The following is a 15346-nucleotide window of genomic DNA, read 5'->3' as shown; positions in this document are numbered from 1 at the left end:
TACGCGCACCCGGACTGTAACAGGTGGTTTATTCTGCTGCGCGTCTCATCCCGGCGCGCTCTGGACCCCGGAGTCTGTTGTTTCTGGACGCATGAGCCGCAACAGGTTGGGGGGGGGGGGGGCGTCTGACATGAAGGCGCTCTTCACGTGAAGTGTCTGATATTTGTGGTCACTTTGACACCAGCTTGTAACGGAGGTGGGGGGCGCGGCACGGCGGGCGGGGGCAAGCAGCCGGAGGGTCCCTGCTTCCCGATGATCAGCTCGGTGTGTGTTTCATCCTACCGAGGGCGCAAGTCGGGCAACAAACCTCCATCCAAATCATGTCTGAAGGAGGCGATGTCCAGAGGGGAAGACGCGGACAAAATCACCATCAACGTGGGCGGGACGAGACATGAGACCTACAAGAGCACCCTCAGGACCCTGCCGGGGACCCGCCTGGCCTGGCTGGCGGAGCCGGACGCGCAGGTCAGCGCGCACTCGGACGCGTCTACCGCGAGCGCCGGCGAGTTCTTCTTCGACAGACACCCGGGAATCTTCGCCTACGTGCTCAATTATTACCGAACCGGCAAACTGCACTGCCCGGCCGACGTCTGCGGGCCGCTCTTCGAGGAGGAGCTGGCGTTTTGGGGGATCGATGAGACCGACGTGGAGCCGTGCTGCTGGATGACCTACCGGCAGCACCGCGACGCGGAGGAGGCCCTGGATACTTTTGAACCTCCGGAACCGGACGACACCGACGACGACAGGGAGATCCCGAGGAGGTTCGGCATCGAGGACTGTCCCGACAGGCCGAGGGGCTTCTGCGAAGCGTGGCAGCCGAAGATCTGGGCCCTGTTCGACGACCCGTACTCGTCCAGAGCAGCCAGGGTGAGTTCCCCGTGACGTCATCACGCGCCCTCTCATCGGCAAAGTTTAAACTGAATTATTATGTCTCCCCATTAAGGTCGTTCAAGTTTCAGTTTGTTTTTGTATTTATTGTCAAACCTGGAAAATAACTCCTCTCCATCATGATACCTTCTAGCCCGCATAGACTCAGCAGGGGGGCAGCATGTGGACAGTAAGATATACTGCATGTATATACCTTTGTAGTAGTACTACTGCAGGTGCTGGAGGAAGAGGAGTTCTCCTGCCTATACAGGTTTCAAGTGAAATCACCCCCATGAACATCACTGTTTTATTTGTGAGCAGAATTCAAATGAAGTGACCAGAACCCCAGTAAAAAAAAAAGATTTCTGCAGTAAAGTTCACATTCAATCTAGTCCAGCAATGCAAAATGCCCTTCAAGCCCATCTTTGATGTTTTTTTGAGAAACCGTGTTCAGTTCGTATCTGACGAGCAAAGGAACAAATGTGATTGCTCGGCTTTTTATTTTAAAGTTATTTTAAAGTATTTTAAAATTTGAACTTTTTAAAATAAAGCCTGAGTCACCTTCACAAGGTTGGATACACAGTTTGCACCCCCCCCCCCCCCCCTTATTTAAATCCCAATGAAAAATTGCGTTATTTATCTAACCCAGCCAACCTGATGAAATTCCTGATGGAGGAGAAATGAGATTATAAATGAAAATGGGAAATGGCTTTTTTCCAGCCTTTTTTCTTTTTTCTTTTTTTTATATCAATTATGCATAAACTACTTGATGGATTATCATGAAATTTGGCCTACAGAAAGAGTGGGAGATGTGGCCAAAAAAAGAACTATTTAATTATGGAGTTGATCTGGATGAAGGGGATGAAATCCAATTGTTTTGAAGATCTGTCGTATTGCAAAAACCCAGAGGGCATCCATTTTGACACGCACGTCTTTGGACATTGTAAAAGCAGATATGCTACCGGTTGTGTGATCCTTCTAAATAGCAAGCAAACCAGACACCGGTGAAATCCGGACCACATTGGAGCTGCTAATAACGGATTCACCCCAGTCCAACATCGCTGCGACTGGCTGCTATATAACATGCTGTAAGACGCTGAATTTGTTGGAGTGTCAAACAATTCTGGGAAGTTTTTGCCAATTTGAGTTGAGACTTCATCCCATCTGTTTCAATAACCGTGTTTCCAGGAATAGACAGAGACTCACCCAAACATCAACCAGGATAGGAGCATCCTGAACAGGGAGCATCCTCTCGTTGTTTCTCCTCTCTCAATAGATGGCTATAATTGAAAATATTTCCACTTGTGAACGCAACACAGAAGCAGGTGAAAACACAGACAACCTATAGGAGTATTACTGTTGTGTGGGTAGCGATTAAACAACTGTAGAAAATCAAATTAAAAATGAAATGATCCCATGAATAAACAGCTCATCTCCCACCCAGGAAATGAGTCAGCGGGAAATGTTCTTTTTCAAATTCTCCAGCCCAGTTGAGACCAATATCACTGGGTTTCAACAACAACATGACTGAATGATCTTGACAGCTCCTGCTATCTTAAATATCTGGGACTCCCCACCAGCCCTTCAGAACTGAAGAAGCCTCTTGGATGGGGGGCAAAGCGTCTTCAAGCTTTTTGCTACAAGTCCAGTTGAATTTATTCAATGCAAAAAAAACAACACATTTGCACAAACGTTACAGCCGTCCTACAAATGCAGGGAGATGTAGGCAGGGCGTGGCTCCAAAAACAAAAGTTCATTTAACACGCAGCTAAAGCAACACGGCGACGCAGCATGAAAGTAGGTGTCAGTGGTGTGTGAGGATGCATGAATGTGTTGCACAATGTGGGGTGCAGGTTGTCAATGAAAAGCCGCCACACAAGAAGCAGCACTTCTGTGATAACTGCCACTGATTGCAGACACCTGGTGACGGGGTAGGCGGGGCAACCATGAACACCGATGACAGATCAAAAGCGCACAATATGTTCAATAGATTTTAAATTCAATTCTGTTTCATGGCAAAAGTACAGTGTTCCTACACAGCCTGCTCAAGGTTTGCACCCACAGGTCCTCAGAACACGAGTGCCTGAAAGGCTCCAAAAGTGAGCATGCGGAAAGAGTAACTTATACAAGGTAAAATATATATTCAAATAAAACCCATCAATTAAAATCAGCAGCACGAATCCGGATCTGCGACATTAACCGAAGCAGCATCGCCCTCTGCTGAAGTTGATTTCATAATTTATTTGGCAATAATTTATTATCACACTACGGATTAAGTGTTTGAGCATTTTGGATTTTAATAATAATAATAATACAAAAAGAACAATATCCGGTTTCTCCTAATGAACACGATACACCGCTGTGCGGTAGATCCACAAGATAAATGTGGCTTTGTTGTAAATTAAAATCAATTTGCTCTCATTTCTACCACAGGGGACGGGAGCCAGCTCATAGGCTTTTGAGAGTATATGCTGTGGCCTAATGGCCGAGCAGCAAAAGCAACAGAGTGCTTAGTGGAGTAAATGTGAAAGCATTTGTCTTTGTAGAGGGAGTTGTCAGGCAAAGGCCAGAAGCTTTCATCTCAGAGAAAAATACACTGAGCGGCCGCTGTTCACTCTGATTTCAGTTTGCTTGTTTGTTGAGTTAAAACATCTATTCAGAGACTCTCGCAGCGGTTGTTGAAGAGCAGCGTTCATGCCGCACGGAAATCAGACGACACAATAGTGTGTTGCTTTAGCTTCCCGTCCAGTTGGCGTTTTGCAGGCTGTCGCTGTCGAGCACCAGCATCTCTGAGTCACAGTTGCCAGAAGAGGACCACGCATTGCCTGCCAGTTTCTCTCGTCTCTCACCCCCTGAAAGGATCTCTCAGGAAGCGTGTGATGTGAACGCGAGCGCGAGGGCGGGATGAGTATTGAGCTGGTCGTAATGTTCCCCATCCATTTCCTCTCCAGCCCTTGTACACATGATTGCTCTATGTGCGCTCTGAACGGATGCAGAATGCATTTTTCTGGGACTCGCATTGCCTTTTTACGGCCTTTAGACATCAGCAGGTCAGGTAATGTGATTCTTGGAAGCAGGGGCAGCAGTTAATCTGCTCATCATCGCTCAAGCCACATCCGTCTCACCATCAACCCAGATGGGAGCTGCATCTCTGTGGACGTATGGCCCCACTCACACACACCCAGAGAAGGGTGGACTGCAGTGATCTAAAGTGGGAACGCTTAACAGGGACACATGATTAAAATCTGGGAAGAATCCATCCAGCAGAACCGGAAATGCTGACAGAGGTTCGGCACAAGTCCACGTTCTAAAGATGAACATTTTAAACGTGGCAGAATTTAGTTATTGGTCTAATTATGTTACCTTTCTATAAAAAGAAAAATCCTTTCTGTTTGAACAGAAGCCTCTGCTCTGTCGCTTTCACCAAATCCTTCAAGCTCCATTTACAGGAAAGTTATTCTTGTCTAACACACTTAATAATTCAAACTTGACGGAAACCAATTCCAAAACCTTTTTTTTTTTAGCCGAGGCATTAGTGGTCAGCCATTATACATCAAAGCTTTTAAACCCAAGGCCCAGGTTTTAATGGAACTACCTGTAATTCTAAACATGCATTAAATTAAGAAGAATATCGGACTTCTATTTTTATTTTTAACACCTGAAGAGCGTCGTGAAATGTTTGCGTTGGGCTTTTTACTCTCGGATTCACTATATGTGACAATTAGGCGTGACATTAAAGTTAAGGTCAGAGCAGATTACTTTTTCAGTCTTCTCCATGCAATGCTATTTATTTCACAGCGTTGCTGCTTGTAATTAATCGGTGTTGTGGAAATGGACTTCAGCCAGTGGCGAGCAATGAAAACGGCTTTTCACACAGAAAACAAGCATCAGTTTACGTCTTTACTGAGAGATATGGGACTCTCGAGATCTAAATTCTCAAGCACCGATCTATTTATCATTGTAAAAATTGAATGTAGATACAAAGGCTTAACCTGGATTGAACCTCGTAGCATAAATTTAATGTCATTTAATGACCTTTCCGTGTCACGCCCCCTCCCAATTGCCATATATTACTGTATCTAAAAATACACAGATTGAAAGGTTAAATGTTGACGTCACCTTTGTTTTACATTGATTTCGCTCTGTATTCTTCTTTGCTGCTGGCCGTTGATGAAACGTATTCTCACGCGTCATATTTTCTCATTGTGACATCGATAATAAAAGAGTGTTTTGAACGTCTCCTTCCTCTCCTGGATGTTCTGACACCTTCCTCTGCTTCTCTTGCGAACGCAACACAGGATTTGATCTTTCACACATCGTCACAGCTGCTCAGCCTCGCTAAAGAAGGCCTCTGCAACATGAGACTCTCAGCGAGAGGCAAATCTAATCCCATGTTGATTCAGTTCGTTGTTGATTCTGTTCTAAGCTGTTTGCTGAAAATAGACACGCCATGGTGCGATCAGTGATTGTTTCCCTCAAATCTGCACAGACTTTCAGACTTCTTTTGTAGCCCCAAACCCCATAAATGCACATTATTGACTGTCTTCTTACTTCAAAGACAATATTCTGGGGGCAATGGAATTGTTCCGTTTATGGAAGACATTTGAGACATACTGACAGCACTAAGATACTGACTCTGAAGTTGTAGGTTATTCATTAGTGAAGATTGCACTGTAGAAAGTACATTTATATTCAAGAGGTAAAGGAAAACAAGGGGCTCTGAGTGCCCCTTATTTCTAAAATACGCCAATATATGAGGGTTTTTGATGTTTATCAAATATATACAGTCATTATTTCTACTGGCCGGCTGTTTGAAAGGCTTTGACTGCTGATCAGCTCGAAATATTCACTCGTTATTTTTCTACTTGCTGATATTTCTGTCTGAACTTTCCATTCTCTTTTTTGCTTTGGAGCAAAAAAAACCCAAACACTTTCTGCTTGTTGGTATTTCAGACATTTTTGTGTCAATCAAAAGTGCGTTGCATCATCATGCAACACACCTTTAACCAAAGTACAACTCATAGTCTTCATCGGGATAGATTATGCCCAGCGTTCACGTGAATGCCTCAATTCTTACTATCAGGTTGTGTTTACTGAAGATGTGTCCTTGCTAAGTAGATCATCTATACTACCTTTGATGCCTCCCAAAAGGGGGAGCATATAGAGTTACCCTTTCATTTATCCTTTGGTACGTGTGCATGAAACAGGGTTCAGACAGGATTCAGTGAAATGTCAAACATGAGGCCCTTAAAGTGTGAATTTCATAATTGAATTGTTTTCTTCATTTTTTCTTGATCTCACCTCATTCTTCCATGAGAGATTTGAAGGTCTGTCCATTTCTGCACAATTTCAGCTTTTCTAGTTATGAATCCATGTGTTTGAGGTACTTACTTATGTTCTGCTACTCTCTAAATCTACTCCAGAAGGAAAATACATTTATTACTAATTTCTTTGCAGACTAAATATTAAATACAAAATGTGTGATTAAGTTACAATGTGCTGATTGTTACAGAATAAACCAGAATAAAAAAGCTCAACAATTCTGTCACATGTTAATAAATTATCCAAGTTATCCCATGATTTATATAATTAGAATATAATATATAATATAAGCACAGTGTTAGAACAGTAATGTATTACAATGCGCTCCATTAATAACTGCTTTAGGTCCTGCTTCTATGCTGCTTAGCTTGTTGTGATTTATGCCATGGCTCTCACTGTCCTCTCAGGGATGTTCAGGGAAACCGTGTCCTTCGGGGGGGGGGGGTTCAAGCTCCTCTGGGGGGCCCAGTTCAGGCTTCTCACGCTGTGGTTCAGTTTTCACCATCTCAGGAGAGTCGAGCCGTGAGTGCCTGCGAGGAGAAACCGAAGAAGCTTGTCACGAATGAATTATTTAGGTGCATTATATGTACTAAACTACATATTTACAGACAGACAATTCCTCACCTTTGACCCATTTTAATACGGGCTGCTATTTGTCCCGCTCCCTAACTCAACAAACTATCCAGGTCTTTTTTATTGTGTTTTGTCCTTACTGAATCCGTGCCTTCGCTGAAGAGTACATGCTGTATTATTATTATTTTTTTAACACTGTAAAGCTGAATGAGGTGTGGCAGGTCCCCGAGGGAGAATATTGCAAAGTGCGTACGAGACTCATGTACATATTTATCCAGCTGGGAGAATAGAAAGAGAGGCATTGCAATCTATCCTGACTTTAGCAAACAATGGAGACACATGAGAGTTTAGTTAGCACACACCGTTAACACAGTCAGGCATGGCTATTGTGCTCAGTCAGGTGAATATTAGATAGATAGATAGACAGACAGACAGACAGACAGATCAGAACCATATCAAGATGTGCATATCTTACAAATACCCGAGTATCTCCCTCGTCTAAATGAAATTCCTCGGCTCTTTCTCCCAACCCTGCACAGGGTAAACGGAAAATAGATGGATGGTCTTTTGCTCTCCTGACTCTCCTGCAGACAAACTGCGCTTTCATTAATCTAGTAAAAAGAAATGATATTTTCAGCCATTTATTTTTAACCGGCTCGGGCAGTGGACAGTCATGACCATCGGTCTTTTCCTGGCAGGGAAAAGATGTCATGAGGAGACAGCAGCAGTGGATCTAGAATAAAGCACATTACATTGGCTATTTCTCTTGGGTTTCCTTTGCGCTGCATGATTGTTCTAATATTTTCCATATTTTTTTCAAGGACAAACATTTTGCACTTAAATTACATTCAGTGTCAATTTATTATCTCACTGAGCCAATCAGTTCCTCATGTTCTTTCTTTCAGCTATTTGCAAGCCAATATTTGTAAGATGTACTATGTGGAAACCTCTAATAAAATATATATGGCCGGAAAAAAAACCCATGATATTCTAAACACAGTATTGATTTGTTTTCAATTTGATATTGCCTTGGTGTTGATTAATTGTTCTCTCTCGTGCAGGGAGTGGCATTGGTCTCTCTGTTTTTCATCCTGGTGTCCATCACCACCTTCTGCCTGGAGACCCATGAAGCCTTCATAGAACTGCAGAACTGGACGGAGCTGGTCGTGATGGGCAATGTCACAGTGGAAGTGGAGCGGTCAGCGATGGTGACCAAGCCCATCCTCACCCTGGTGGAGGGTATCTGTGTGGTCTGGTTTACCATTGAATTCCTGGTGCGTATCATCTGCTGCCCAAACAAGAAGGCCTTTATCAAAAGCACGCTCAACATCATCGACTTTGTGGCCATTCTGCCGTTCTACCTGGAGATGGGCCTGAGCAGTCTGTCATCCAAAGCTGCCAGCGACGTGTTGGGCTTCCTCCGTGTGGTGCGCTTTGTTCGGATCCTCCGGATCTTCAAGCTGACACGGCACTTTGTCGGCCTGCGTGTACTGGGACACACGCTGAGGGCCAGTGTCAATGAATTCCTGCTCCTCATCATCTTCTTGGCGCTGGGCGTGCTCATCTTCGCCACCATGATATACTATGCTGAGCGTATTGGAGTCCGACCTGATGACCCTACGGGCTCCAACCACACACACTTCAAGAACATCCCCATCAGCTTCTGGTGGGCGGTGGTCACCATGACAACTCTGGGTTACGGAGACATGTATCCCCAGACGTGGCTGGGTATGATGGTTGGGGCGCTGTGTGCTCTCGCCGGGGTGTTGACCATCGCCATGCCGGTCCCTGTTATTGTCAACAACTTTGGGATGTACTACTCGCTGGCTATGGCCAAACAGAAACTCCCAAAAAAGAAGAAGAGGCACAACCCAAACCCGGATAACCCGACTGACTCTATCTCCTTTGGGAAGTCGGAAACAAACTCACACAGAGACAGCACTCAGAGTGACACGTGCCCACTGGCTGCTGAGGAGCTCGTCAGCAGGAACCGCTCAGGTCAGAGGGCAACACATCATTGGGCCTCTTTTAGACCAAATCAGACATTGCAATGAACACACCATTCATTCACTGGTGCAGATGGTAGCTACCCTGTAGGGAAAAGATCAAACCAAAATAGTGACGTTGCACTGTAGTGGCCGAGCACATAACCAGAATCACATGGGTTCATGAACAGCAATGTTGTTGAAGCCCTTCGATACTTATTCTGAGTTTCTCTTCAAGCGATGAAGAGTTGTTGGTTCCATTCTAGGAGTCTGAGGCAATCATCACTGTCCAGTCAGGGTTTACCAACCAACTGGTGATACGCTCTAATTTATGGAGAAATGCTTTCTCTCATAGCTTTTGTTGTGGCTAACCATACATATCTAAGTCTTTATATCGCTGGATCACTTTTAAGAGATCAGTGTTATGTGATGCCAATCCAATATAACAGTGCTCATAGTATTGAAGAAAAATAATCTTTTATATTTTTGTTCCTACTTGAGTTCACTCAGAATAATCGAAAGCACTAGCGATCTCAATATTTGTCTCTATATAGCAATTCCCATTCATTTTCTAAGTGTGTGTTGTCTGCGCAGTTTCTAAGGTGGAAATGGTTGCCGGAAAGATAAATATTTCCATTTGTATATCTTGTTTGTGTAGAAACATAATTCCATTCACTTCCTGTTGTATTTAGACATGAGTGCTGCAAAGTGGCATCTGCTATAAGTACAGCAATTCTTGCATTGGACAGCTCTATCTATGTGGTATACTGTATATGTGCCTATAAATAAAAAAAAATACAAGGATAAAAAAGTTAAAAAGTAAGTACATCCTAGTATGAAATTCTACACGACTAAATCTACCTGCATGGCTGTTCCTGCTTCTGGATAATTTGATGGAACGTACCCTTGATGCTATTTTTATAGTCTTATTTTTTTCCTTAGGCTTTGTTTGCTGGTTTGTCTGAAAGATAAGCCCGCATAGCCATAAAGGCAGAAACACACCGGGATCGAATTACTTCTCATAATAACTCAATCAAATTAAATTACATTGCAGAAAAAACATAGACTTTATGCAATATACCTCGTTCTTTGTCTGGGCCCTCAGGCTTGTCCGAGTAAAAGCTTTGACATTTACGTCACCATTTATTTCTGTCTTCCTGTCAGACTCCAAACAGAATGGCGATGCAAATGTGGCCCTTTCAGAGGAGGAAGTTTGCAGCCTGACCCAGCCACTGTCTCCCAGTGAAAAATGGTCCCTGCGGTGTTCTCGAGGGCGAGACAAGACCAAGAAAGAGACCACCTGCTTCCTCCTGACCTCTGATGACCCCAGTGTCCACACTGGTGAGTTACGTATTACGGATGTTGCAGACTTGCTGTATTTTTGTCCTTCTATGGTTTCACTTAATGGATCGGTCTGTAAATGTCTAAAGGTAAAATAAAATAAAATATGCCAGAAGTTTACTCTGAATCCAGAATTATCAATGAAATCATAAATGTAGTTTTTACACCCTGGTTTAAAATCTGATGCATCACATGGTGCATAAAGTCTCAATTGTGAGGTTTAGAAGATTGAGGATAGCGTTGGGTTAGATTTTTCTCCCATTTTCAGTATTTTGTGCTAAAACAATCTAATTATCTCCTAACTGCTGCTTCACATGTACCATAAGGACATGCATGATGCTAAGCCCATTAAACTCTCTGCAGGAATATTTATTTAGGGAAGTCCCAATCCGTTCCTGAACTATTCTTTGAACTTGGACACTTTTCAAACAAGACAAAGTTTATTTACAGATAAGGCTGTTCTATGTTTGAAATGTCTACGTAGTTGGGGAAAATATAAAATGATGAAGAAAAGACGAGTTGGATCAGCCGGATGTCGTACCAATCTGTTATTGTTGAAATGACCATGTTAGTTTAGAATGTCAGACTTTAAACTATTGGAGGTGGAGGGCATGCATGAATTACATTTAAAAAGGCAGGCAACAAAGATAATTGGCTGACAATGAAGGTGTATCAATGTACTATTGGACAGATGTAGCTGGCTAATGAGAATGAGAACAGACGACGACTCAATTGATTGCCCAGTCACAGGTTTGAATAACAGATTAACATGAGGAACAAATGATTGCCTTAGTGTGCAAAGCTTTGATCTGTTGGAATTTCATATCCGTCCAAAACGATGTGGCGCATGCAGTAAATCTCTGAAGGCGTCGCCTTGGCTCCCAAAAAGGTGAGAATAATATTCTGTTTGCACTCGCTCCCCTTCAGAAGCTTGAAACTCCCAGCTAAAAGCAGCTTGTAGTCATGATTCACAGGCAGGATCAAACGGAAATCAATGGAAGAGCTTTTTAGTCCTAATTGCATCATTTATCTGTCTGTGTGCGCTCAGTAAAGGAGCTCTTCTTGAATAGTCGTCTTCACTCAGCATTGCTAGATCAGGCGAAGTAGTAACACGACATAAGCTGTCGTGTGCAGGTATGTACACTCCATATTAGATCTTGTAGGCGTCTTGATGGCCTTGAGTGATGATTGAACTGTAACTTCTTTTTACATGCATCACCATTGTTTTGAAATTTGGGCTTCAGAGCTCTTTGAAATGGATAATTTCAGAACAAAGAAGATGAAAGTTCCTTCGTTGACATCTACTGTCATTCTGCTATCTGTCCACTGGAACTCACTTTTGAACTTCCCAGTGTACCCGGCATTCAATATCCCTTGTGAGAAACGGCTATATTTGGCAGTCATGGATTCATTCCTGACATCCTGAGCTCACATCCCACCCGGTCAACATCCTGACTCCCATCTGCAAACAGCCAAAACAACACTGAAGGTGTTTTCCTGCAAAACTGCACTTAACAGAGATGCATTTATTTTTCCTACCAAAGCTCATTATCACGCCACTGTTGAGGAAAAAACAACACATAAATGGGGCACTTACTGTAGCTGGGCTCCGACAAGGATGTATAACGCCCCACATTTTTCAACAGCCCATTACAAGAAAGCATGTTTTGATATTTACTGAAAACCAATTCCTAAATAAGATCCAAAAACAACAACTTGGGTGATACCCGTCAAATAGAAGGGATGTTCATGGACACATGGTGATGCTCGGGGGGGGGGGGGGGATGTGTATCATAGAATATTCAGATTTTACAGTTAACGCACAAAGGACAAGACAAGAAATGCAAATTGTTCTCAGCCTGTTTCACACTGATTTCTCTAATAACACGTTAGGTATAACCTCACATGCTCATCTTGTGAGATTATACCTAGCCAGCTGTCTTCTGATTGCACAGACTAAAACAGCCCAAAGCTGAGGAAAGCCAGAACATGTCAAAGCTAATATTTACGACAGAGAGAAGATGGGGGTAATTGAATTCAGAGTCCTGTGTCTGGTGAGTTTGTGCTTAATGACACCCCAGTCAGTATGTTGTTAGTGAACATCACACATACATGATGCATTTCAGTCCACATTACCTACTGGAAGGCTTCGAGTGGGCTGGACAATGAAACAAAAAACTAAAAAAATTCAATGTGATGAAGGCTGCCTGTGTGAGTGCAGCCATTATGTACAGGTTGGACAGACAGCTCAGCTCTTCAGAGCTTGATTCAGAGGCGATGGTGTCTGGTTAATTCCAGGGTTACAGGTACGAAGAGTGTTACTGTAGAGCAGCGTTCAGGAAACGGAGAAAAGACAGGTGGGCGCAGCAGGTCTGAAGATGATTACCACTGACAGCAAACGCAATAGAAACAAAAATGATGTGAAGTCCTTTAAGGTTGTCCCAGGGAGCCTGAGACAAGGTTTCTATGTCCAGCATGGTGGACTGCCTGAAGGTGCATTCTCTCACTGGTGGGGGCCCGGCGGCTCACTTCACAGTGCACAGTGATTGCTGCAAAACCTTCAAGTGGTGCTAAGAGGCAGCAGCAGGCGGATACGCAGACGCACACACATTATCTGCGTGATCGCCACCAGAACATTTCATTTAGCAGCGTAGGTGGTCTAAAGCTTGTGTTCTCAAAGTGGCCTCTTGACATCTGGGCCCTTTTAAAAACGAGACAAACCCAAAGAGTGCATTTCCAATGTAAGTCCTTCGGTAGGTTTCATACACTTTCCACAATAGAATATTGAAAGGCAAACGCCTCATCGGACGCGGGACTCTGGGACAGAATCATATCCATTGTTCATTTTGTTTTCTTGACCTGAAAATGTGAACAGCTAGTCCGGAGTTCAGAACTGTATGATCTCTGTGAAGTCAAGACCTCGTTGGTTGAAGATCTCGCTATTTCTCAGTTATCGCCGGTGGGAGATCATAACAGTTGGCATTTCCGGTTTCAAGAAATATGTACATTTCTTTCAGATGTTTTATTTATTTTTTTATATTCAATTTCAGTAATAATTGTTAGGTATATACGAGGGGGGGAAAAAAGTGTTCGTAGGGACACACATTGATGGGACAAGGCGCGTACCCGGGGAAAATGGTGCATCAGGGACGCAAGGACGCAGGCAAATGACAACACCGCTTTAAAATACCACCTGGGGCTTTAAAGACACATTGGCATGCCTTTTATGCATTAAACATTGCAGGAAATAATTTAAGATAAAAGGATAATGAAAATATTGCTCAAATGCAGCTTCCTCTAAAAGGCTCACTCCCAGTGAGAATCAGCTTTGATATACAGCCAAGACATTTCAAGTTTCAAGTTTGAGATTTTCATGCTCACCGAGGGTTTTTAATCTTGTGCGTTTTTTTTTTTTTTTTGTCAGAGAGCTGTATAGACATCCTGGGAGCCACTGGGAACTACGCTCAGCCAGAGGTCACCACTCTGACCTGACAGGCTACGAAGAGGAGAAAGAGCATGAACTCGCTGTGTAGAGCTTTAAGCTCCGCTCTCTGCTTTCTTCTTGAAGGACCTTTAAATCAGATTTTCTTTTTTAAGCTAAAGACAGGATTTGTTTTTGTCTCTGTCATACATCCAAAACATACATACATTGTGGTACAAAATCAATTGGACACTCATTTACATGTCACAGAAGTTTGCATGTATTGCATGACAAAGCATTATGTGATGCATTTTTAAAACTTGTTACCATTTATATGCTTATCATCAGTGGAAATGTCCTAGCTGGGGTCCTGCAGTAATAATGGTCTGCCAGTACTGAAAAACTTTATTCCACATCACCGATTTCTTCTTTTCTCACCAGTTTGAAGTGTGCAAAAGTGTGCGTTTTTGATTACTGCCGTTTCTGTCAATCAAATAATCAAACCACACTAAACCATAGCTATACAGTCCAGATGAAGGTGTCGCTGTTGTTCTTTAAGCATGAACATGATGACCAAAACCAAGCTCATGCGCCATTTGGATGTAAAAAAACAAAGAAAGGAAAGCAATCATGACAAATATTAGCACGTCACCTTCATAAATGTTGTAAACGGTCAAGTGATAACACCAAAACACGTGCGAATATGGGTTTGTACAGTAAGACGGTTGCTGTGAACGAGGATGATCCTTGTCAGCGTTCTTCATTGATCATACGGCCTCTGCCTTCTGTCCTCACAGCGCTTTTTTAAAGCTGACCAAATGGACAACATGCAGATTTTTATTTTGAGACACAATGTGATATATGAATGCTGCTCAGGCAACACGTGGCTTGTAAAATGCTTGTACAATAAGAAATTGTGTTAGCTGTAAGACAATTGATGCTGGTTGAGTTGGACCAAACAGAAACTCCTTAATTAAATGGTAGATTCTCATCGAGAACATACAACAGTGCAATGCCATCATTTCCACTTGTTACTTGATCTACCATTGTGGCCTTATGTTTAATTAAAAAGGGAACGTTCATTTTCTCTTCATTAGTCTTCAGATTTGTTTCTGTGACCTACAGGTGTGTCGTTTTGTACAGTCGTACCTAGTCTCTGTAGCTCAGTGCAATATTGTGGATTCCTCAAACTGTTTTTTTCCACCTGTTTATGACATGAACATGCATCGGGAAATAGTTATTATCCAATAATGAAAGAATATTATTATTTTGATAAGCCGCCTTGATATCCATCCTGCTTTCCCTGTTGTACAAAGTCAAATGTGATGGACAAGCCCACATCGGTTTCGTACGTCATCATTATAGATTGTATAGGTGAATGTGATGGATTTAAAACTGTTAGAGGTGTGTGTGTATGAGTGTGTGTTTATGTGATGTATCATGATCGCATGTGTTTTATGCAGAAATAAAAATATAATAAATCTGGTGTTGAAGATAAAATCTTGTCATTAATGTCACTTTGGTTATTTTCATTCACAGCTTGGTTTATGGAATCTGCATTTTGTTCCATTAACAGCACGGTTTGCAGCTGTGCGTCGGTGTGGCGGTGTTATCTGGTGTCGCAGCTTGAGGCGGGTCGGTGCTTTTCCATGCACTAACCTCTCCTGTCTTCCAGATCCTCCTCCTGCAATCAGCTCATTCCAGTCACCTGTGGTCCTATAGGCTCACCTGCAGCTAATCTTTCATCAGCCCAGACTCTACATATACTCAGTTCAGACGCCTTCTGTAACTTGGACAGTGTTGTACAGTACAGGGGACATCCTAGCACCTATCCTGC

The 15346-nt window shown here is 43.0% G+C and overlaps 1 protein-coding gene across 1 annotated transcript; it reads left to right on the top strand.

The window, feature by feature from the left end:
- Positions 1-252: 252 nt before the first annotated feature.
- Positions 253-13580, top strand: kcnc4 (potassium voltage-gated channel, Shaw-related subfamily, member 4). Its single transcript, XM_068744566.1, has 4 exons — positions 253-867; positions 7824-8760; positions 9912-10088; positions 13513-13580. The coding sequence occupies exons 1-4, from the start codon at positions 253-255 to the stop codon at positions 13578-13580; spliced, it is 1797 nt and encodes a 598-aa protein (XP_068600667.1).
- Positions 13581-15346: the final 1766 nt, after the last annotated feature.

This window comes from Brachionichthys hirsutus, chromosome 2 (assembly GCF_040956055.1).
Source record: "Brachionichthys hirsutus isolate HB-005 chromosome 2, CSIRO-AGI_Bhir_v1, whole genome shotgun sequence".
In the NCBI taxonomy this organism is placed as follows: Eukaryota; Metazoa; Chordata; class Actinopteri; order Lophiiformes; family Brachionichthyidae; genus Brachionichthys; species Brachionichthys hirsutus.
Note: the sequence above shows the minus strand (reverse complement) of the source record. Positions and strands in the feature narration are given on the sequence as shown.